Source organism: Chiloscyllium plagiosum, chromosome 34 (assembly GCF_004010195.1).
Source record: "Chiloscyllium plagiosum isolate BGI_BamShark_2017 chromosome 34, ASM401019v2, whole genome shotgun sequence".
Classification (NCBI taxonomy): domain Eukaryota; kingdom Metazoa; phylum Chordata; class Chondrichthyes; order Orectolobiformes; family Hemiscylliidae; genus Chiloscyllium; species Chiloscyllium plagiosum.
In genome coordinates, this window is record NC_057743.1 from 16,395,921 (window position 1) to 16,419,176 (window position 23,256).

Below are 23,256 nucleotides of genomic sequence, written 5' to 3' on the forward strand. Positions count from 1 at the left end.
AAACGAACAGGAAATGACATTACCACAAACCCCAGGAACCCCATCCAGGAGAAAGATATAAATAGAAAGCAGGAGACAACAGCTTCGCTTCACTTGGAGGTCGCCACTGATGATGTTACCTAGCCAGGTCATGAAACGTCTGGATATCAAACCTACAGCTCAGCAAGCAAACCTACACCCCAACACAAACTGTCCCACTCCCACACCGATACTCCCAATCCAATACAAACTCTCCCAATCCCACACTAACACTCCCAATCCCACACTGATGCTTCTAATCACACAGTGACACTCCCAATCCAACACAGACACTCCCAATCCCAGACTGACACTCCCAATCTCACACTGATGCTCCCAATCAAACACTGACACTCCCAATCTCACACTGACTCTCACGATCCAACACTGATATTCCCAATCCAACAGACACTCCCAATCCCACACTGGTACTCCCAATCTTACAATGATGCTCCTAATCCCCCATTGACACTCCCAATCCCCCACTGACATTCCCAATCCCACACAGACACTCCCAATCCCACATCGACGCTCCCAATCAAACACTGGCATTCCCAATCCCACACAGACACTCCCAATCTCACACTAACACTCCCGATCCCATACTGCCTCTCCCAATCCCTCATTGACGCTCCCAATCCCACACCAATGCTCCCAATCCTAAAATGATGCTCTCAATGTGACACAGACATTCCCAATCCCTCACTAACACTCCCAATCCCACACTGACGCTCCCAATCAAACACTGACACTCCCACTCTAACACTGACGTTCCCAATCCCACACAGACACTCCTGACCCACACTGAAAGGTCCAATCCCAGATTTACAGTCCCAATCCCGCACTGACAGGTCGGATCCCATGCTGAATGTCTCAATCCCACACTGTCAGTGCCCAAATCCACATTGGGCTCTCACTTCCACTGTTATGTTCCCTTCTCTCAACAATGGTTTCTCCCAGCTCGAAGCATTGAGCAAAATGCAAATAAACCAACTGATATAATAACAGTAAAACCATTATAGATAGTAGGACATTATAGGTCATGATTGGAAGGATATCATCTAATTGTGTTGCTTGGATCATGGTTATAGATCATTCCCAGGATATAGGATCTCTCCTGAACACTGATTAGATTCCAACTGCGCAATAACTCACAAGCCTCCATTATTTTATATGCAATTATGATGAGGCATTTATAGAGAACTGTTATCAGTCTCATGTGGATTAATGTTGAGTAATACAGCACTGTCTGTGACACTGTTTACAGCAGGCAGTTGGTGTTTAAAATGGCTTTTAGACCTTGCTAAAATTAGCTTTCATTGTATCCATGGTAAAAAGCTAATAATTTCCAGCTGCCTGATATTGTGCAGCTCACATGTTCCTCAATGTTGGCTCCTTTACAATTATTCTGCACAGGGCAAAAGCTAACAATTCCATCACACCTGGTACTGTTGACCCCTGTGCACATCCAGCACACACACACACTTCCATCTGGCCTACTATACCCTGTAAATCTCTGAGATCCAACTTGTGCATGCATGCACACAACACACGTTGGGGAAAGTAACTGATCAATCCTCTCATTGGTTTGTACCCTTCTCCAGGTAAAATTTGGCCATTCATTTTCATGTGATATTGTGCAACTTGTGTGGTGATCTGTTTCTGCATATGTGTTGAGTAAAGGGTATCTCACTTCTGTTTGCTAAAGATTTCCTCACCCTGATATATTCAGTGTTGCACATTTTGTATCCCAGATCTAAACAGAGATGACAGCAGTTTCATCTGTGCAACAGATGTCACTCACAGTACGCCAAAATGTCAACTCCGTCCCACTAACTGCAGTTTCCAGCTCTTTTGACAATTTGTTTGTTTTCCTGTGAGTCCACATCCAGACTTAACCAATCAAACACAATGACCATCATAGAGTCATACAGCATGGGAACAGACCCTTCAGTCCAACTCATCCACACTGACCAAGTTTTCTAAACTAAACTAGTCCGATTTGCCTGCATACAGCCTCAGATCCCTCTAAACTCTCCTATCCATGTACCTGTCCAAATATCTTTTAAATGTTGTGACTGTATCTGCATCTAACACTTCCTCTGGAGGTTCAATCAACATATGAACTACCCTCTGTGTGAAACAAATTGCCCCTCAGACCCCTTTTAAATCTTACTCCTCTCACCTTAAAAATATGCCCACTAGGTTTGAACTCCCTACTGTCGGGAAAGGATCGATGATATTCACCTTATTAATGCCCCTCATGGTTTTACAAACCTGTATAAGGTCACCACTCAACCTCATGTGCTCCAGCAATGAAGACAAGGGTGCCAAAAACCTTCTTAACCACCCTGTCTACCTGTGACACAACTTTCAAAGAGCTACATACCTGGACCCCTAGGTCTCTCTGTTCGACAACACTCCCCTACCATTAACTGTGTAAGTCCTGTCTTTGTTCATTTTACCAAACTACGGCACCTTGTATTTATCCAAATTAAACTCTATCTACCATTCCTTGGACCATTGGCCCAATTTATTAGGATCACTTTGTAATCTCTTCACTGTCCACAATATGACCAATTTTGGTGTCACCCAAAGTTACTAACCATGTTTCCTAAATCAAATACAAGGTAATTGAAGACTACATTCAGATTCAATGTCTGCATGTATCAATAAAGGAAACATCTTAAGTGGCTCCTGTCAGTGTTATTGTTATTTTGAGCCCAATTACTTTTGAGAAATTGACTATTTCCAAAAATCAGATATACTTTTGAGAATGCCATTAGTTTTAGTGAAAAATAGACAGTGCTGAATGATAATGAAGACATGCTTATTGGTAGTGCAGTGCCCAACCCATGTTAGCCCTGCCTCTAGAAGGAAGGACTATCTTGAAAGCCAACCTCTCATCATGAGCAGGAAGTAAAGGCAAAAGCAGCACTTCCATGTTGAGCTGGTGACTCATGGCTGGCTCCAGACTGGTGTTGCTAAGAGCTGACAAACCTGTTGCCTCCGGTTTCTATGTAGCTGTAAGGAACAGTGCCAGAGAGATCTATTTGAATATTGCTTTCACATTTTCGCCCCTTCGCACCGTGCACTGAGTGCTGAGATCAGCAACCAATACTCTGTAACAGCTCCATCTCTAAATATGATATATATCATATATCAAGCTGCTGACAGGTCCAGGGAAATTACCATCTCCCTGGGCAAGCTGCTTTCTAAACAGGTTTCAACTAAAAGTAGCACTGAAACAAATACTAATATTACAGTGATAAAATGGCCTAAATAGCAGGGCTGACACAATGCTTTAAAAACTGAAATATGGCAAACATTTCAAACATTTTTGTCCACGTGATTTATTTTCCTCTATTCATTCTCCCTGACAATTCCAAGCCACTACTTTGTTCTTTCACGTGTCAGTTTTCCCTTCCCTCAGCAGAATAACACCCAAATTTGGTTTAACCCACAGAGTGTCTTTAATCAGAATAGTGCGAGGAATGATGTGGTTTTTGACTATGTGAACTTATCAGGTCTCTAAAGTTTTACCCTGCCTTTGACCATGCTGAAACAGACTTTCCCAAAGCAGGATGCACTGCCAATATGCAATCATAGAATCCCTCCAGTGTAGAACCAGACCTTTTGGCATATCGAAGAGCATGCCACCCAGGTCCACCCCCTTTACCTTGTCCCTGTAACCCTGCATTTCCCATGGCTAACCCACTTAGCTTACACATACCTGGACACCACGGGCCATTTCCTTAGGCCAATTCACCTGACTTGCACACCTTTGGACTGTGAGAGGAAACCAGAGCACTCAGAGGAAACCCACGCAGAACATGGGGAGAGTGTGCAAACTCTACACAGGCAGACGCCCGAGAGTGGAATTGAACCCAGGCCCCTGGTGCTGTGAGACAGCAGTGCTAACCACTGACCGACCATGCCACCCGAGTATTTGAAATTATTCCTTGTAAGCCTCAGAAATAATTTTTATTCAATTTAATAATTTGAGGATGAGAATTGAACTTCAGCCTTTACGAACGACTAACTACCCACGATGCTCGATGGGGACAATTCCCAATGCTGTCTGTTTCTTCTGTTCTCAAACACATTTGCAACTGACCTCAAAAATATTAAGCGTTCAGTGTGAAGATGTGCCGAGTGACCCCAGCTTCAATCACCATTATGTGATGAGCTACATCTAATTTTGCTCCCCATTCCTCCTCTCTGTTGGGGTACTCTTCTGTAGCTCCCTTATCTTGTACTCCTGCTCCTTTTCCAAAATGCAACAACTTGGCATTTAGGTGTAGGTATACAGACATAGGCTGACTTTGGTAACTCATCTGCCTGGTGTTCTTCAGTGAATTTCAATGTTGTTCAGCAGCAGACTTGATGATTGCAATATGGATTGACGGTGTTGTGTTGTACTGAAGGAGCATTGCACTGTCAGAGCTGCCTTCTTTCAATTAAGGCCTTGTATAGATTAGATTAGATTCCTACAGTATGGAAACAGGCCCTTCGGCCCAACAAGTCCACACCAACCTTCCGAAGAGTTATCCACCCAGACCCATTCCCCTACACTATATTTACCCTTGCACCTAACACTATTGGCAATTTATCATGGCCAATTCACCTGACCTGCACATCTTTGGATTGTGGGAGGAAACCCGCGCAGACACGGGGAGAACATGCAAATCTACACAGACGGTCGCCTGAGGTGGGAATTGAACCCGGGTCCCTGGCGCTGTGAAGCAGCAGTGCTAACCACTGAACCACTGTGCTGCATTCCCCCCCACCCCCAACCCTTGCCATCTGGTGGGCATAAGATTCTATGGCACTGTTGCAAAAGAAAGCTGGGACATTGTCCCTGATGCCTCAGTCAATAACTATCCCCTAACTGACACCATTAATACAGATTGTCTGATTATTATACATTGCTGTTCAGATGGGGGTGGGGGGGTTAGCTGTCTACAAACTGGCTATTGTGTTTCCCACAAAACTTTAAAAGGATGAGTCCAATTACAGCACCAGTACCACAGTGTTGGGTGAAACTGATGATTGATGGTAAATAACCTGCCACACTAACCACCAGAATTCACACACTAATCATGGTTAGCTGGGGTGTGGTAACTGGCTGCCAGGGAATTGGCATAGAGAGAAGGGTTGAATCCAGAAGATCACTGTCCTTAAACCACGAGAAATATATGGATCCAAAACACGTTTGAATTCAGCTGTGGCGATGATAACTTCAGTGAATCATAGAATCCCTGCACTGTGGAAGCAGGCTATTCGATCAATCGGGTCCACGCTGACCCTCCGAAGAGCATCCCATCCAGACACAGCCCCTACACTAGGGGACAATTTCCCATGGCCAATCCACCTAACCCGCACATCTTTGGACTGTGGGAGGAAACCGGAGCACCCAAAGTAAACCCACGCAGACATAGAGTGAATGTGCAAACTCCACACTGACAGCCGCTTGAGGATGGAATTGAACCCGTGTCCCTGGCACTGTGAGGCAGCAGAGTTAATCACTGAGCCACCGTACTGCCCCATCTATGGCAATTTTCTTAACATAGAGCCATGGAGTCATTACATCACAAAAGAGGCCATTCTGCCCATAACATTCATGCAGGCTCTCTGTGAAGCAATCCAGTGAGCCCAGTTCCTCACTTTATCCTTTCAGCCTTGCAAGGTTATTTCCCTTAAGTGCCTATCCATCGATTGTGTTGACTCATTTCTCACTTGGTGTCCATCACAGGCTGAAATTAAGATACAGTATTAGTCGAGTGTGGAGGCAACTTTAGCCTGCCTCAAACCTGAGTTAACATTACTGAGATGTTGACAATTCACCTCCCAGAGTAGGAAAGGTTTCCATTTGATCACTGGCTTGATGATAATATGCACCAAAATGTATTGACTGACTCTGAAAATATTGTATTAATCTTTCAAAAACGCTGCAGGGAATGAGACTTCTGAATAAATAAGCTTTCTACATTGGGTTGGATTTCAAATTTGCAACATGGCACACAAAGCTCAAATATAAATGAAAGCATATTATGCATGATGTTGGTAATAAAAAAAGAACTTTAATTCATTTCTTTCTTTGAGTTTCCCTTGCATAATATCTCCCGGTTGCTGACTGAAGTGCAGTACATTGGGTGGGTGACTTTGAGCATTTGTCTGAAGCCAGCCACACCCGAGGCTGCACTCACACAGTGACATTCATTTCTCGGCAGGGAGCAATTTACACAAGTTTGCAATCATTTTTAGTTGCATTCCTCCCCCACCCTCCAACCCAGTTGAGCTGGGATCTGCTCACTCATCACAGTGATCCACCCGAATTGCACCCCCATTTAGTGCTACAAACAAAACCCTTTTCCAGTAATGCCCAGTGTTAGTGATTCCTGGTTAGAGCTGCACAACACCGTTACTGAGGTACAAAGTTAAAAAATCACACAACACCAGGTTATAGTCCAACAGGTTTAATTGGAAGCACACTAGCTTTCGGAGCACCGCTCCTTCATCAGGTGGTTGTGGAGGACACAATCTGTGGAGGACACCTGATGAAGGAGCGTCGCTCCGAAAGCTAGTGCTTCCAATTAAACCTGTTGGACTATAACCTGGTGTTGTGTGATTTTTAACTTTGTACACCCCAGTCCAACACCAGCATCTCCAAATCATGGTTACTGAAGTAAACTGTGTTGCCTCTCAGTGATGGACCGCAGCTAAGCTGGTTTTCACGAACATGACAACTGGAGTTCCCCTGAGAATAGACTGAGCGTTAAACATGAACTATTTATTCCAACTGTTTCAACATCCTCTTAATCATGTTGCTGATCAAATCCATTTAAATCTGTTCCACTGACAAAAGGTCAGGGTGAAATCTGGAACTTTAAGCATTTTCCAGTTGACATTCTGATAACTCGACTGGGCGAAATACTGTCCAGGGTGTAACTGAATCTTACCAAGCAGGAACCTTTCTTGAGCTAAAGTCAAACTCAGCCAGGGTGGCAATACAGAAGCTGCAGATGTTGATTCCAGCACTCTTAGGTTTTTAATCAGAAGAGCCTAGAATCAGACCATCCTAGCTCCTGCTCGCTATCCAATTATACTGAAAGGTGTGAGTACCTCGAGTGAGGACAGGAACAGGTTTGGTTGCAATTTGCCCTCAAGGTTGAATAGCCTCCCAGCAGCCATGGCTTTGGTCCGCAGACAAACATGCGCAGTGCCCATTTGGGTGTTGTAGTACAAATACAGAAGCATGAGCAAGTGTGCCAGCCTACTTCAGAGGTAGCTGGGATGGGGAAAGGCATGTTTTGCTAGTGATTAATATTTCACAACAAGTGTTAAAGCTGTTGCATGGAGAAATGTTCTATAAACAAAAGCCTGCTCTTTTTAATCAGAAATACTTTCTCTTTGTCATTACTAACTCAAATGGTCCTGATTGATATTTAGGTATGTTTGTGTGAGCACAGATTTCACTCCTTGATATGTCCCACTGTTCCCTGGCCAAAGCGTTCTCTCCGAACCGCCATTCTATTCTTGCCCTATGTCTATTATTTCACCCAAAGAGGAAGCTAACATTTTTTTCTAGCCATTCTCTGGACTGCTTTAGACCACTTGATTCTTTCAATCATTCAAGGTCACTTCCTTCATGCCTGGCAGCTCTGAACAACAATTCCCAGCTCTAGCCTGTTAGGGGTCAATTGCAATCCTCCTTCACTCAGAACAACCTTTGCCTCCCTTTCAGTCAGAATTTCCACATGTCGCCTGTCACCAGTGCTACCTCCTGGAGCTTTTAGTTTTCCTCTGCATCCAAACCCTCTCCTTTCCTTTCAACAAGTTTGATTTTAGCTCTTACAAACCACGGGCCCATTTAAACTCTCATATCTAGCAAAATCATTTACTACTTCTGTGGATCCTTGCAATCCTGCAGACGACGCAATAAGAAAAGCTTCCTCTTATGTGGGCGATCCTTCTCCTGCCTGTTACTCCCCCTCCCAGTCTTACGTGCTCTCTCCCTGCCTTGCTATTATTACAATTGTCATTGATTCTCTGAACTGCGTCGGCAGAAGGATGTGTCTGTGCAGGTGTTTTTCAAATAAACAAGTCGACCTAATGATAAACTTCATCTGAGCCTAGTTCTGAAGTTGATAAACAGGCTGGCAGTTCAGAGTTGGGTGAAGAGTTCTTCTCAGTTTGCCTAGTATTCATATTAATGACTAAAAAATCCGTAGGCTTCAAATTGAGCACCTCAATGTTTGCTTTTGCTCGTCTGCTTCATCTAGTCATAGAGTGAGTCTCCCTGTTGGGAACACAGCTTTCACAATTTCTGTCCATTTAATACCAAGTTATTGTCCAACAGGTTTATTTGGAAGTACTAGCTTTCGGAGCACTTCCTTCATCAGGTAGTTAGTGGGCAGGATCATAAGGCACAGAATTTATACCAAAAGATCATGACCCACGAGTCACCTCATGAAGGGAGCAGTGAGATTAGATTGGATTAGATTCCCTACAGTATGGAAACAGGCCCTTCGGACCAACAAGTCCACACTGACCCTCCAAAGAGTAGCCATAGAGTCATAGAGATGTACAGCATGGAAACAGACCCTTGGGTCTAACCCGTCCATGCCGACCAGTTATCCCAACCCAATCTAGTCCCACCTGCCAGCACCTGGCCCATATCCCTCCAAACCCTTCCTATTCAAATACCCATCCAAATGCCTCTTAAATGTTGCAATTGTACCAGCCTCCACCACTTCTTCTGGCAGTTCATTCCATACACGTACCACCCTCTGTGTGAAAAAGTTGCCCCGTAGGTCTCTTTTGTATCTTTTCCCCTCTCACCCTAAACTTACACCCTCTAGTTCTGGACTCCTCAACCCCAGGGAAAAGACTTTGTCTATTTACCCTATCCATGCCCCTCATAATTTTGTAAACCTCTATAACGTCACCCCTCAGCCTCCGACACTCCAGGGAAAACAGTCCCATCCTGTTCAGTCTCTCCCTATAGCTCAAATCCTCCAACCCTGCCAACATCCTTGAAAAGCTTTTCTGAACCTTTTCACATTTCACAACATCTTTCCGATAGGAAGGAGACCAGAATTGCACGCAATATTCCAACAATGCACTAACCAATGTTCTGTACAGCCCAACTCCTGTACTCAATACTCTGACCAATAAAGGAAAGCATACCAAACGGCTTCTTCACTATCCAATCTACCTGCGACTCCACTTTCAAGGAGCTATGAACCTGCACTCCAAGGTCTCTTTGTTCAGCAACACTCCTTAGGACCTTACCATTAAGTGTATAAGTCCTGCTGAGATTTGCTTTCCCAAAATGCACCTCCTGGCATTTATCTGAATTAAACTCCATCTGCTACTTCTCAGCCCATTGGCCCATCTGGTCAAGATCCTGAGGTAACCCTCTTCGCTGTCCACTACACCTTCAATTTTGGTGTCATCTGCAAATTTACTAACTATACCTCTTTTATGTAAATGACAAAAAGTAGAGGACCCAGCACTGATCCTTGTGGCACTCTACTGGTCACAGGCCTCCAGTCTGAAAAACAACCTTCCACCACCACCCTCTGTCTTTTACCTTTGTGCCAGTTCTATATCCATATGGCTAGTTCTCCCTGTATTCCGTGAGATCTAACCGTGCTAATCAATCTCCCATGGGGAACCTTGTCAAACGCCTTATTGAAGTCCATATAGATCACATCTACCGCTCTGCCCTCGTCAATCCTCTTTGTTACTTCCTTAAAAAACTCAATCAAGTTTGTGAGACATCATTTCCCACACACAAAACCATGTTGATTATCCCTAATCAGTCCTTGCCTTTCCAAATACATGTACATCCTGTCCCTCAGGATTCCCTCCGACAACTTGCCCACCACCAACGTCAGGCTCACTGGTTCCCTGGGTTGTCCTTACCACCCTTCTTAAACAGTGGCACCACGTTTGCCAACCTCCAGTCTTCCGGCACCTCACCTGTGACTATCGATGATACAAATATCTCAACAAGAGGCCAAGCAATCACTTCTCTACCTTCCCACAGAGTTCTCGGGTACACCTGATCAGGTCCTGGGGATTTATCTACCTTTACCCATTTCAAGACATCCAGCACTTCCTCCTCTGTAATATGGACATTTTGCAAGATGTCACCACCTATTTCCCTACAATCTATGTCTTCCATATTCTTTTCCACAGTGAATACTGATGCAAAATACTCATTTAGTATCTCCCTCATTTTCTGCAGCTCCACACAAAGGCCACCTTACTGATCTTTGAGGAGCTCTATTCTCTCCCTAGTAACCCTTTTGTCCTTAATGTATTTGTAAAAACTCTTTGGATTCTCCTTAATTCTATTTGCCAAAGCTATCCCATGTCCCCTTTTTGCTCTTCTAATTTCCCTCTTGAGTATAAAGGAAGTTGGAGTATACTTTTCTAAGGATTCACTCGATCTATCCTGTCTATACCTGACATATGCTTCCTTCTTTTTGTTAACCAAACCCTCAATTTCTTTAGTCATCCACCATTCCCTATACCTACCAGCCTTTCCTTTCACCCTAACAGGAATATACTTTCTCTGGATTCTTGTTATCTCATTTCTGAAAGCTTCCCATTTTCCAGCCGTCCCTTTACCTGTGAACATCTGCCTCCAATCAGCTTTTGAAAGTTCTTGCCTAATACCCTCAAAATTGGCCTTTCTTATTTCTCTGTTCCACTTAAATAACTTCCCTGGATGTATTTCTGGGAATATCCTCCCTCAGCACAGCTGTAATGCTATCCCTTATCCAAAATGCCACTCCCCTCCTCTCTTGCCTCCCTTTCTATCCTTCCTGTAGCATTTGTGTCCTGGAACATTAAGCTACCAGTCCTGCCCATCCCTGAGCCATGTTTCTGTAATTGCTATGATATCCCAGTCCATGTTCCTAACCATGCCCTGAGTACATCTGCCTTCCCTGTTAGGCCCCTTGCACTGAAATAAATGCAGTTTAATTTATTAGTCCTACCTTGTCCCTGCCTGCCCTGACTGTTTGACTCACTTCTGTTCTCAGCTGTACCAGTCTCAGATTGATCTCTTTCCTCATTATCTCCCTGAGTCCCAACCCCCCCACCTTACTAGTTTAAATCCTCCCAAGCAGTTCTAGCAAATTCCCCTGCCAGTATATTAGTCCCCTTCCAATCCATCCTGCTTGCACAGGTCACTTCTACCCCAAAAGAGATTCCAATGATCCAAAAATGTGAATCCTTCTCCCATACACCAGCTCCTCAGCCATGCATTCATCTGCTCTATCTTCCTATTCCTGCCCTCTCTAGCTTGTTGCACCGGGAGTAATCAGATATTACTACACTTGAGGACCTTTTTAAATTTCTGCCTAACTCCCTGTAATCTCCCTTCAGAGTCTCAACCTTTTCCCTTTCAATGTCATTAGTTCCAATGTTGACAATGACCTCCTGCTGGCCCCTCTCCCCTGTGAGAACATTCTGCACCCTCTTTGAGACATCCTTGATCCTGGCATCAGGGAAGCAACACATCATTCTGATTTTTCGCTGCTGGCCACAGAAATGTCTGTCGGTACCTCGGACTACCGAATCCCCTAACACAATTGATCTCTTGGAACCCGACGTACCCCTCATTGCATTACAGCCAGTCTCAATACCAGAAACTTGGCTGCTGAGCTGGAAGGTTCATTTTCAGACATTTCATCACCATATTAGGTAACGTCTTCAGTGAGCCTCCGGACGGAGCACGGGTGGTATAGCCCACTTTCTATTTATGTGTTTGGGTTTCCTTGAGATAGTGATATCATTTCCTATGGTGGTGTCATTTCCTGTTCTTTTTCTCAGGGGGTGGTAAATGGGATCCAAGTCAATGTGTTTGTTGGTAGAGTTTCAGTTGGAATGCCATGCTTCTAGGAATTCTCGTGCATGTCTCTGTTTGGCTTGCCCTAGGATGAATGTGTTGTCCCAGTCGAGAAACTTGAAAGAAACCTTAGCCACTCTCCCTTACATCAAAGCCATCCCGGAAATGACTACCAGCCTACTCAGAACCCTTGGCATCATGGTAGCCCAGAAACCCACCAATACACCAAAAAAGCAGCTAATGCATTTGAAAGACCCAACAAGCAAAACTAATGTCATTTCCAAAATACGCTGCAAGAATTATAACAAAGACTATATTGGATAAACAGGCAAAAAACTAGCCACCAGGATACATGAATATCAACTAGCCACAAAAAGACATGACCCACTCTCACTAGTATCATTACATACAGACGGGGAAGGACACCACTTCGACTGGGCCAACACATCCATCCTAGGACAAGCCAAACAGAGACACCCATGAGAATTCCTAGAAGCATGGCATTCCAACTAGAACTCTATCAACAAACACATTGACCTGGATTCCATTTACCACTCCGTGAGAAAAAGAACAAGACATCACCATAGGAAATGATGTCACCACAGGAAATGACATCACCAACCCAAGGAAACCCAAACACATAAATAGAAAGTGGGCTATACCACCAGTGCTTCATCCGGAGGTTGACTGAAGATGTCACCTAGTATGGTGATGAAATGTCTGAAAATGAACCTTCCAGCCCAGCAAGCAAACCTACATTCAAAATGCTTTATTTTCCCAACATTTTGTTGATCAACAAAATTCATTGAAAACCAGTAAAACAAGTGGACTGCACATGTTCTAGTGACTTCAGTACAAAGGCATCTTTTTTATTCCGTATCTGTATATCCCCTCTTTCGATGGTACAGACTATGAAAAGCCATGAATTCCACACAGTTAGAGCCAAAGTATATATAAGGGATAATTTCACACTCAGCTTTGTCCATGGGGTGGCACGGTGGCTTAGTGGCTAGCACTGCTGCCTCGCAGCATCAGGGACTTGGACACAATTCTACCCTCGAGCCACTGTCTATGTGGAGTTTACACATTCCCCCTGTGTCTGCATGGGTTTCCTCCCACAGTCCAAAGCTGTGCAGGTTAGGTGGATTGGCCATGGGAAATGGCCCATAACGGCCAGGAATGCACAGCTAGGTAGATTAGATGTGGGAAATACAAGGATAGGGTAGACAGGGTGGGCTTGTGTGAGATGCTCATTGGAGGGTTAGTGTGGATTTGATGGGCTGAATGGCCTGCTTCCTCCCTATAGGGATTCCATTCTGTGATGCACAAATGCATCTTGTAAAACAATTTTAGTACATGTGCCATCGTCCAAATTCAATCTACATTCCCCTGAAGAATGGTCTTCTCTGCTCAGACAGCGGTTCAGAGAATTTGTATATTGCTACTAAATCGGAGCTGAATTGAAGTATTCTTTGGTGAAATATATCTAATGTTCCTCTTTTTCTTTCTTCCTTACAAATAACAGAATTCCAGAAGTCCGTATTTTGGATAATGGGCCTTTCGAATGCCATGTTGGAATCTATGACAGGACAAACCGTAAGAAGTTTCTGGAAGCATATGGTCATGTCTTCCTCAATGTCATGTGTAAGTCAACAGAACCCAGGGTTGATGATCTTCCATTTTGTTATGCATGGGGACAGTTCCAGTGGTGGAACAAAAGACCTTCTGTAGGATGTATACTGTAAATGGTGGTAAACAAATAATAAACATTAAACATGTCTGAGTGAACAGGGATAACCATTGATTCCAGTAGAAAGCACAGTTTGGAAGATTAGCATTGCTGCTTAGTTATACTCTTTAGTATGGTTACCCATTTCACTGCCAATTGGGTGGCATTCCCATTGGATCAGTATATTGGGCCATTCTTTTCTAAGACTGTGTTTTACTTGAAAGAGAATAACAAGACTTGTTTCACATTTTCTCAAAATGCTTATAGTACGTGAGTGTGAGTAGCTGGGCCAGCATTTATTACTCGTCCCTAATTGCCCTTGAGAAGGTGGTGATCAGTTGCCTTCTTAACTGTGGTAATCCATATGCTGTAGGTAGACCTACAGTGCCATCAGAGAGTGAACTCTCAGATTTTGACCCAGTGACACTGAAGGAACAACAATGTCTTTTCAAGTCACGATGATGAAAAGTTTGGAGAGGAGCTTGCAAGGAAACAGAAGGAGGATAAAAGGAAGAATGGAAGATTTGATTTATATAGCCCCATGTCTTAGGGAAGCTAATCTGCCATTATTACCAAGTCTGGCTTACAAGTTACTCCAGGACAACAACAATATGGTTGACTCAATGTTTCTCATTTCAAGAGCAATTAAAGTTGGGCAGTAAATTCTCACCCTGCCAGTGATACTGGCATTCTATGAAAGAATAAATGTTTAGAATTCTCAGGGCATGGCCTAGCATGTTTTGTAGCCAATGAAGTACTTTCTTGAAGTGAAGTCTGTATTGTAATGCCTGTAACACAATGGATAATTAGTGAAAAGTCAGATCCCACAGATGGCACTATGTTAATAGCAAGATAACATTTTTCATTTGTGACATTACTTCAGGGAAAATTATTTTTGTTTGAAACTCAGCCAAGCATTCATAATGAGACAGCTGTCATAACAAGAACCTTGATTGACAGAACAGGTATTAGTTTCAGTGTAGCGGGCACAGATCACTTTGAGCTTTCACAAGCAAATGTTTGAAAAAAAAGAGTAATCTACCTGTCCAATTAAATCAGACCAAAAAAAATTCATGAACATTTTAAGGATAATACACATAAAATGCACTTTGAACTATAAGGAGTGGCTAGAAAAATTCAGGTTGTTTTCTCTAGAGCAGCGGAGGCTGGAGGAAGACTTGATGGAAGTCTCGACAATTGTGAGATGCCTAAGAAGGGTTTATGGTCTGAATCTTTTTCACAGAGCTGAACGGTCTAACACTGGGGTGTGTGTGTGTGTGGGGTGGTGGGGTGGGGGGGGGGGGGCATGCACTTAAGGTGAAAGAGGGCAAGTTGTTTAGACAGAGAGTGGTAGGAGTCTGGAACGCACTGCCTGGGGTGATGTTGGAGGCAGATACAGTAAGATGTTTATGGGACTTTTAGAAAAGCATGTAAATATACAAGGAATGGAGAATATGGACCAAGGGCAGGAAGAAGGGATTAGTTTAATTTGACATCATTTTCAGCACAACACTGTGGGCCAAAGAGTCTGTTCCTATGCTGTACTGTTTTAGTTCTACGTTCTGTTATGGTATTTTCTCCATTGGAAAGTTAAAGTTATGCATTTGAACAATGACACAATTCTGATCAACATAAGACTCAATATATCTTTTCAGATCAGATTCCCATGAATAATCATTGCATTAAAATTCATCTGCATTACAATAGTGGCATTTGAAGATATGAAAACATTTTACACTCACCTTTGAGAATGTTTCCAACTCCTCAGCAGACTTTGCATTGGCTCTCAAACCCAATGTGTTGTCAATGCACTTCCAAAGCCCCAGCACCAGATGAAAGTGAGGTGCAGGAGACACCATTCCCAATTGTATTAGGAATTACAAACTAGTGGGATGAGTTTGAACATTAAGGACTCATGAACCACAGAAAAGACAAAGGGAATATGGGACGGGAACACTGAGGAAAGTGTGACTATTGGCGCTTCCGTTCCCAAACAAAATTTCAAACTATTGACTCTGAATTATCTTGTTTTATTGCACATTTCATCCCTTATATATCTAAAAGTCCACTCCTATTAGATTTTGCTAACTCTGAATGCGATTGGATGAGGAACATTCTTTCTCTCAGGTTGAGAATTGCAGCCCTACCCAAGTTGCTAATATGTGTGGGTGGAATCACTAGTGCAGTATTGAGGGAGTGCTGTGTTGCCAGAGATGGTGTTTTTATGGCTAAGATATTAAACTAAAGGCTTTATCTATCCATGCAAGTGAATTTTAAAGATCTCAATGCTCTTGTCAAAAAGAAGAGTACTTCTATTATCTTGGATGATATATCCCAGGGTGCGACAAGAGATGGCGGGAGAAATAGTAAATGCATTTATGGTAATTTTCCAACATTCACTGCACTCTGAGGCAGTTCCATCAGATTGGGAAACAGCAAATGTGACTCCTGTGGTAGAGGTAGACAAAAGATGGGAAATTATAGACCAGTTAGCTTAACTTCTGTAGTGGGGAATTATCAATGAAGAAATAGCAAGGCATCTAGATAGAAATTGTCCTGTTGAGTAGACACAGCACGGGTTCATGAAGGGCAGGTCATGCTTAACTAATCTTTTGGAGTTCTATGAAGATATTACGAACACAGTGGACAACGGGGACCCAGTAGATGTGGTGTACCTAGATTTCCAAAAGGCCTTCGACAAGGTGCCGCACAAGAGGCTGCTGCATAAGATAAGGATGCATGGTGCTACAGGCAATGTATTAGCATAGATAGAGGATTGGTTGACCAACAGGAAGCAAAGAGTGGGGATAAATGAATCCTATTCTGGTTGGCAATCAGTGACTAGTGGTGTGCTTCAGGGATCAGTGTTGGGACCACAATTATTCACAATTTACATAGATGATTTGGAGTAGGGACCACGTGTAGTGTGTCAAAGTTTGTGGATGATACTAAGATGAGTAGCAGAGCAAAGTGTGCAAAGGACTGTGAAACTTTGCAAAGACATAGGTACCTTAAGTAAGTGGGCAAAAGTCTGGCAGATGGAGTACAATGTTAATAAATTTGAAGTCATCCATTTTGGTACAAGTAACAGTAAAAAGGACAATTACTTGAATGGTAAGAAATTGCAGCACGCTGCTATGCAGAGGGACCTGGGTATCCTTGTGCATGAATCACAGAATGTTGGTCTGCAGGTGCAACAAGTAATGGGGGAAGCAAATGGAATTTTGTCCTTCAGTGCTAAAGGGATTGAGTTTCAAAGCAGAGAGGTTTTATTGAAACTGTGTCAGTGCTGGTGAGGCCACACCTGGAGTACTGTGTGCAGTTTTGGTCTCCTTATTGGGAAAGGATGTACTGGCACTGGAGGGGGTGCAGAGGAGGGTCACCAGGTTGATTCCAGAGTTGGAGCGGTTGGCTTATGAGGAGAGACTGAGTAGACTGAGATTATATTCATTGGATAAAATTAAAAGAAACATAAAATTATGAAGGGAATGGGTAAGATCAAAGTAGAGAGGATGTTTCCATTGGCAGGTGAAGCTAGGACAAGAGGGCATAGCCTCAAGATTAGAGGGAGCAGATTTAAGACTGAATTGAGAAGGAACTTCTTCACTCAGAGGGTTGTGAATCTATGGAATTGTCTGCCCAGTGAAGTGGTTCAGGCTTCCTCAGTAAATAGTTTTAAAGCTAAAAAAGATAATGTTTTGAACAGTAAGGGAATTAAGGGTTATGGTGAGAGGATTAGTAAGTGGAGCTGAGGCCACAAAAAGATCAGCCTGGTGATTATTGAATGGTGGAGCAGGCTCAAAAGGTCAGATGGCTTACTCCTGCTCCGCGTTCTTATGTTTCTCCTTGACCATTTGGTGCTCATGCTGTCGGACAAATAGTCAATTTGCAAAACGTGAAATGTGGCATTATTCTTGATTGGGCTTCTACTTTGGCTGAACTGAATGGTGCACAATGTTCTCAGGTGAACTGAGTTTCAACTCCACGATCCATCTATTACTGAGGAGCTGTTGTGGTAGAGTCCCTATCTCTGAGCTAGGAGGTATGGATTGAAATCCGACTTGCTCCAGCAGCGTAGACTAACATCTCTGAACAAGGTGTGAAGAAAAAACATTCCATCTATTACTGAAACAAAAACAGAAATTGCAGGAAAAGCTCAGCAGGTCTAGCAGCATCGATGGACAGAAAATCAGAGTTAACATTTCAGGACAAGTGACCCTTCCTCTGAACTCAGGATGGGTTCTGAGGAAGGGTCACTGGACCCAAAGCATTAACTCTGATTTCTCTCTTCAGATTCTGCCAGACCTGCTGAGCTTTTTCCAGCAATGTCTATTTTGTCTCTGATTTATAGCATCCGTGATTCTTTTGGTGTTTACCATCTATTACTGAGTTCACTTACTTCCACCTCTGCTGCACTTCTCACCTTCACACTATATTCATCCTTACATTTTTGCACTTGTTATCTTTAGCTTTCACAGCTCCAGTTAACTGCTCCCTCACCCTCCCATCCAGTCAGCTTTATGTTATTCAAACAATACAAAATTTACACTGTCCAGGACTCTATTTTGCATCTCTTATCCTGTTCGAAGGTCTTATCACCTGTTTGCTGATCCCTGTTTCGGTGTCAATCTCTGGTAGTTCTCCTACCTCTACATTAGATAGCTGTGAGTGCATGCCCACTCAGGACCTGACCAAATAACTCAAAGCTGGCATTCCAGTGCCGTACTGTGGGAGTGCCACATTGTCAAAGGTTCCACGCTTCAGATCAGAAACCAAATCAAAGCTCCATATTCCATCTCGGGTGGCTGCAGAAGACCCCATTTGACAATGAGCAGTGACCCAGTGTCAATCATCTTTCATCAAATATCACTAAAAACAGATTATTTCTTTGCTGTTTGTAAGACCTTTCCAATAATAAATTGGCTACTGCATTTCTCCACATTTTTACAATGGTGACTACTGTTTAATAGATAGATACCCATCTATTGAATTGGGCAGCAAAAGGTATTCAGAGATTTACAAGAGTTTTATCATAGATCCATAGTTTAGCACAAATATCAGTTCCACCTCTTCCGTCTCATCTTTCCCCCGTCCAAAGCCAGTCACCAATGGGGAGCAATCCAGTATTTGTTTTATTTAGAGAACCCATCACCAAATTACCAAAGTCACAAAGTCTGTCTGCTAGAGACAGAACCCAGCCTGTTTATAAGTTAATCTGTTCATACATATTATGGCGTATGTCTGGGACAGGCGGGTCTTGAAGCTGGATGTTTATTTTGATCAGTATATGAATCAGACGGGTTTGGAGGGATATGGGCTGGATACTGGCAGGTGAGACTAGATTGGGTTGGGATATCTGGTCGGCATGGACGAGTTGGACTGAAGGGTCTACATTTGGTTTCTATTTGGCTGAACTGGATGTTGCACAGTTCAAGGTGTACTTGGGTGTTCACATCAAATCACCCGATTAACAAATAGCAAACACTGTCCACCAGAGATAATTCATCATGGAGTTGTTGGGAAAATAATGCGCTCCAATCCCCACAGTGCTCAACTCTCTATAAAGGCTTTGCTGTATTGGAACACATTATCTGTTGCATCTCCAAGGACACTCAGCTCTTTGTAGATATGTTTAATCAACCTGATCAGAATGTTCCGATATACTTCTGGAGCAGATGGGACTTAAATCCAGATCCACTATCCCAGAAGTACAGGCACTGCCACTGTGCTACCAAGGCCACAAGGAGTTGATGGTTGTTTAAGTACAGAAATCTGCAGCATTGATGATTTGGGCACTTAAATCATAAATAGCTAGCATCTAAATTCAACCAGTAATAGGGAAGGCAAATGAAATGTTGGTCTTTACTTCAAAGGAAATGGAATGTAACAATAAGATAGTTGCTGAAACTGTACAGGCACGGGTCAGACCACATTTGGAATACTGTGAGCAGTTTTCCGGGGAGGCAGTGGCCTAGTAGTGACCTTGCTGGACTGCTCATCTACAGACCCAGATAATGCTATTGGGACCCAGATTCAAATCCTGCCAAGGCAGATGGTCGGACTTGAAATTAATTAATAGAAAAGCCTGGACTCAAAAGTCTAATGATGGCAATGAATCCATTGCCAATTATAGAGTCATAGAGATATGTAGCATGGAAACAGACCCTTCAGTCCAACTCGTCCATGCCGACCAGATATCCCAACCCAATCTAGTCCCACCTGCCAGCATCCAGCCCATATCCCTCCAAACCCGTCTGATTCATATACTCATCCAGATTTATTGGGGAAAAATCCCAATTGTCTCACTAAATCCTTTAGGGAAGGAAACTGCCATCCTAACCTGGTCTGGCAGGTGACATCAGAGCTGGAAATGTGTTGCTGGAAAAGCGCAGCAGGTCAGGCAGCATCCAAGGAACAGGAGAGGCCATTGGCCAATGAGTCTGCTCCACCATGTGATGGCTGATCTGATAAGCCTGAATTCCACTTTCCTGCCTCTCCTGCTCCTTTGATGTTGCCTGACCTGCTGCGCTTTTCCAGCAACACATTTTCAGCTCTGATCTCCAGCATCTGCAGCCCTCACTTTCTCCTGGCAGGTGACATCAGACTCATGGCAATGTGGTTGACTCTTAACTACCCTCTGAGCAATTAGGGATGGGCAATAAATGCTGGCCTAGCCAATGATGCCCTCATTCTGTGAATGAATTTAAAAAAGAACACTCTTGCTCCCCTTATCTAAGGCAGTCCAGTGAAGGTTCACTAGGTCGATTCCTGTAAGGAGGGATTTGCTTCTGAGGAGAAGTCATGTAGGTTGGGCCTGTACTCATACTGTTTAGAAAAATGAAAGGTAATTTTATTGAAATAGATAAGATTGCAAGGGGTCTTGACAGGGTAGGCACTGTCTCTCCTTGTGGGAGAACCTTAGGACCAAAGAGCATAATCTCAGGGTGAGAAGTCACCTGTTTAAGAGAGATATGTGGAGGAATCTTTCCTCCCAGAGAGTAGTGAATCTGTGGAATTCTTTACTGCAGTGGGCTCTCGAGGTTGTGCCAAGTAGATTCAGGACTGAGATAGGCAGATTTCGAATCAGTAAGGAAATCAAGGGTTATGGGGAAAAGGCAGGAAAGTGGAATTCAGGCTTATCAGATCAGCCATTACATGGTGGAGCAGACTCATTGACCAAATGGCCTATGTCAGCTCTTATATCTTCAGTTCTTATGACTTAATTAATCTCACAGTTACCACCATCAAGATTCGCCCTGGTAGCAACATTGTGTACCTTCTATAAAATACACCGCAATAAATAATCCCCCAAACAGCAACTTCCAAACCATGATCTGCACCATCTAGAAGTACAAGAGCAGCAGATACATGGGAACACCGCTGCCTGGAAGTTTCACTCCAGGCACATCCTGGCTGTGTCTTCAGGGAACTCCATTGTTCATTAATCGGCTTTCCCTGAGCTCAGGAGCTGTGAACTGAGCTTTGTCTTGATTTCACATTTTTCTTATTATCATGTATGATTTCTACCATTGATGTAGGCACCACAGTAGGGTGACTTATAAAACTTTTCACTGTATTTGTCATGTAAAAGTACACGTGACAATAAATTTCCCTTTCTAAGTTAAAAATCACACAACACCAGGTTATAGTCCAACAGGTTTAATTGGAAGCACTAGCTTTCGGAGCGACGCTCCTTCATCAGGTGATCTCCAAATCTTTCCCTTTCTATTCATCCTTCCTCACTACACCCTGTCTCTGTAATCCATCCTTGTCTAAACTTGGTTTCTGATGTCTGTGCATTCCCTGCTTTCACTAGAAGCAGGAAGCATGGTCAGTCCTGTTCTCCTGAACTCTATCCCTGAGCCACACTGCTTTGTTATCTCTCTCCTCATCTTCAAACACCTCATTCAGACCTATCCCTTTGACTATACTTGTAGCCAGACTCCTAATTCTTCAGTATCTATTCAACATCTGTGATGTCACCTTGTTGTGTGAAAGGTGTAAGAGCAAATTGTAGATGGATTGTGGTATTTAGAGAGTCTCAACTCAACAGTGTTTAGAATCATAAAAACAACAAATGCTGGAGATCACAATGGGTCAGGCAGCATCCATGGAGAGAGAGCAAGCTAACGTTTTGAGACTAGATGATTCTTCATCAGAACTGAAGAGAAGTGTGGAGTGTGAAATGAAGTGTGCCAAAGTTTGGGGAGGTTGGTTGGGTTGGGATAGTCGGTGTAGGGTGCTGGTGGAGAAAAGATGTTGATAGTTCAGATTAAGTGATCGGAGTGTGAGAATAGTGTGCCCAGCTGCCAGACCTGAAAGGATAGACAGTGCCCACTGGGGTGGAAGAGGGCAGGACATGATAACAGGATGTAACAAGCTAAAAGGGAAGAAACTAAAGAAATGGTTCACAATTTGAAGGTGTTGAACTCAATATTATATCCAGAATGCTGTAAAGTGCCTAGTCTGAGGATGCAATGTTGTTCCTCCTGTGATTCACTGGAGCATTGGAACATGCTGAGGCCAGACAAGTGAGAATACAAGCAGGATGCTGTGTTAAAATGACTGGCTATGGGAACATCAGGGTCCTGCGTGCACACAGACAGGAGGTGTTTCACAAAACGGTCACCCTGTCTGCATTTGGTTTCTCCAATGTCGGGTAGGCCACATTGGGTGCAGCGATTACAATACACAAGATTGCATGAGGTACAGGTGAAATGCTGCTTCACCTGTTTCGGCCCTTGAACTCTTGAGGGAGGTGGCTGAGGAAATAGCGGAGGCTTTGGTTGAGATCTTTCAAAAGTCACTGGAGTCAGGGAAAGTCCCGGATGATTGGAAGATCGCTGTTGTAACCCCCTTGTTCAAGAAAGGATCAAGACAAAAGATGGAAAATTATAGGCCAATTAGCCTAACCTTGGTTGTTGGTAAAATTCTAGAATCCATCATTAAGGATGAGGTTTCTAAATTCTTGGAAGAGCAGGGTCGGATTAGAACAAGTCAACATGGATTTAGTAAGGGGAGGTCGTGCCTGACAGACCTGTTGGAATTTTTTGAAGCGGTGACAAGTAGGTTAGACCAGGGAAACCCAGTGGATGTGGTCTATCTAGACTTCCAAAAGGCCTTTGATAAGGTGCCACACGGGAGGCTGCTGAGTAAGGTGAGGGCCCAATGGTGTTCGAGGTGAGCTGCTGGTATGGATTGAGGATTAGCTGTCTGACAGAAGGCAGAGAGTTGGGATAAAAGGTTCTTTTTCGGAATGGCAGCCGGTGACAAGCGGTGTCCCGCAGGGTTCAGTGTTGGGGCCGCAGCTGTTCACATTATATATTAATGATCTGGATGAAGGGATTGGGGGCATTCTAGCGAAGTTTGCCGATGATACGAAGTTAGGTGGACAGGAAGGTAGTACTGAGGAAGTGGGGAGGCTGCAGAAGGAACTAGACAGTTTGGAGGAGTGGTCCAGGAAATGGCTGATGGAATTCAATGCGAGCAAATGCGAGGTCTTGCACTTTGGAAAAAAAGAATAGAAGCATGGACTACTTTCTAAACAGTGAGAAAATTCATAAAGCCAAAGTACAAAGGGATCTGGGAGTGCTAGGCGAGGATTCTCTAAAGGTAAACATGCAGGTTGAGTCCATGATTA

General features: G+C 43.5%; 1 protein-coding gene across 1 annotated transcript in view; it reads left to right on the forward strand.

Annotated features, from left to right (window-relative positions):
• The window catches only part of igsf21a (immunoglobin superfamily, member 21a), a 384,953-nt gene that overhangs the window by 184,332 nt on the left and 177,365 nt on the right, over positions 1 to 23,256 (forward strand). Inside the window, exon 4 of the mRNA XM_043675638.1 lies at positions 13,413 to 13,531. Coding sequence (XP_043531573.1) covers positions 13,413 to 13,531 — 119 coding nt within the window. The remainder of the gene's footprint in view (positions 1 to 13,412; positions 13,532 to 23,256) is intronic.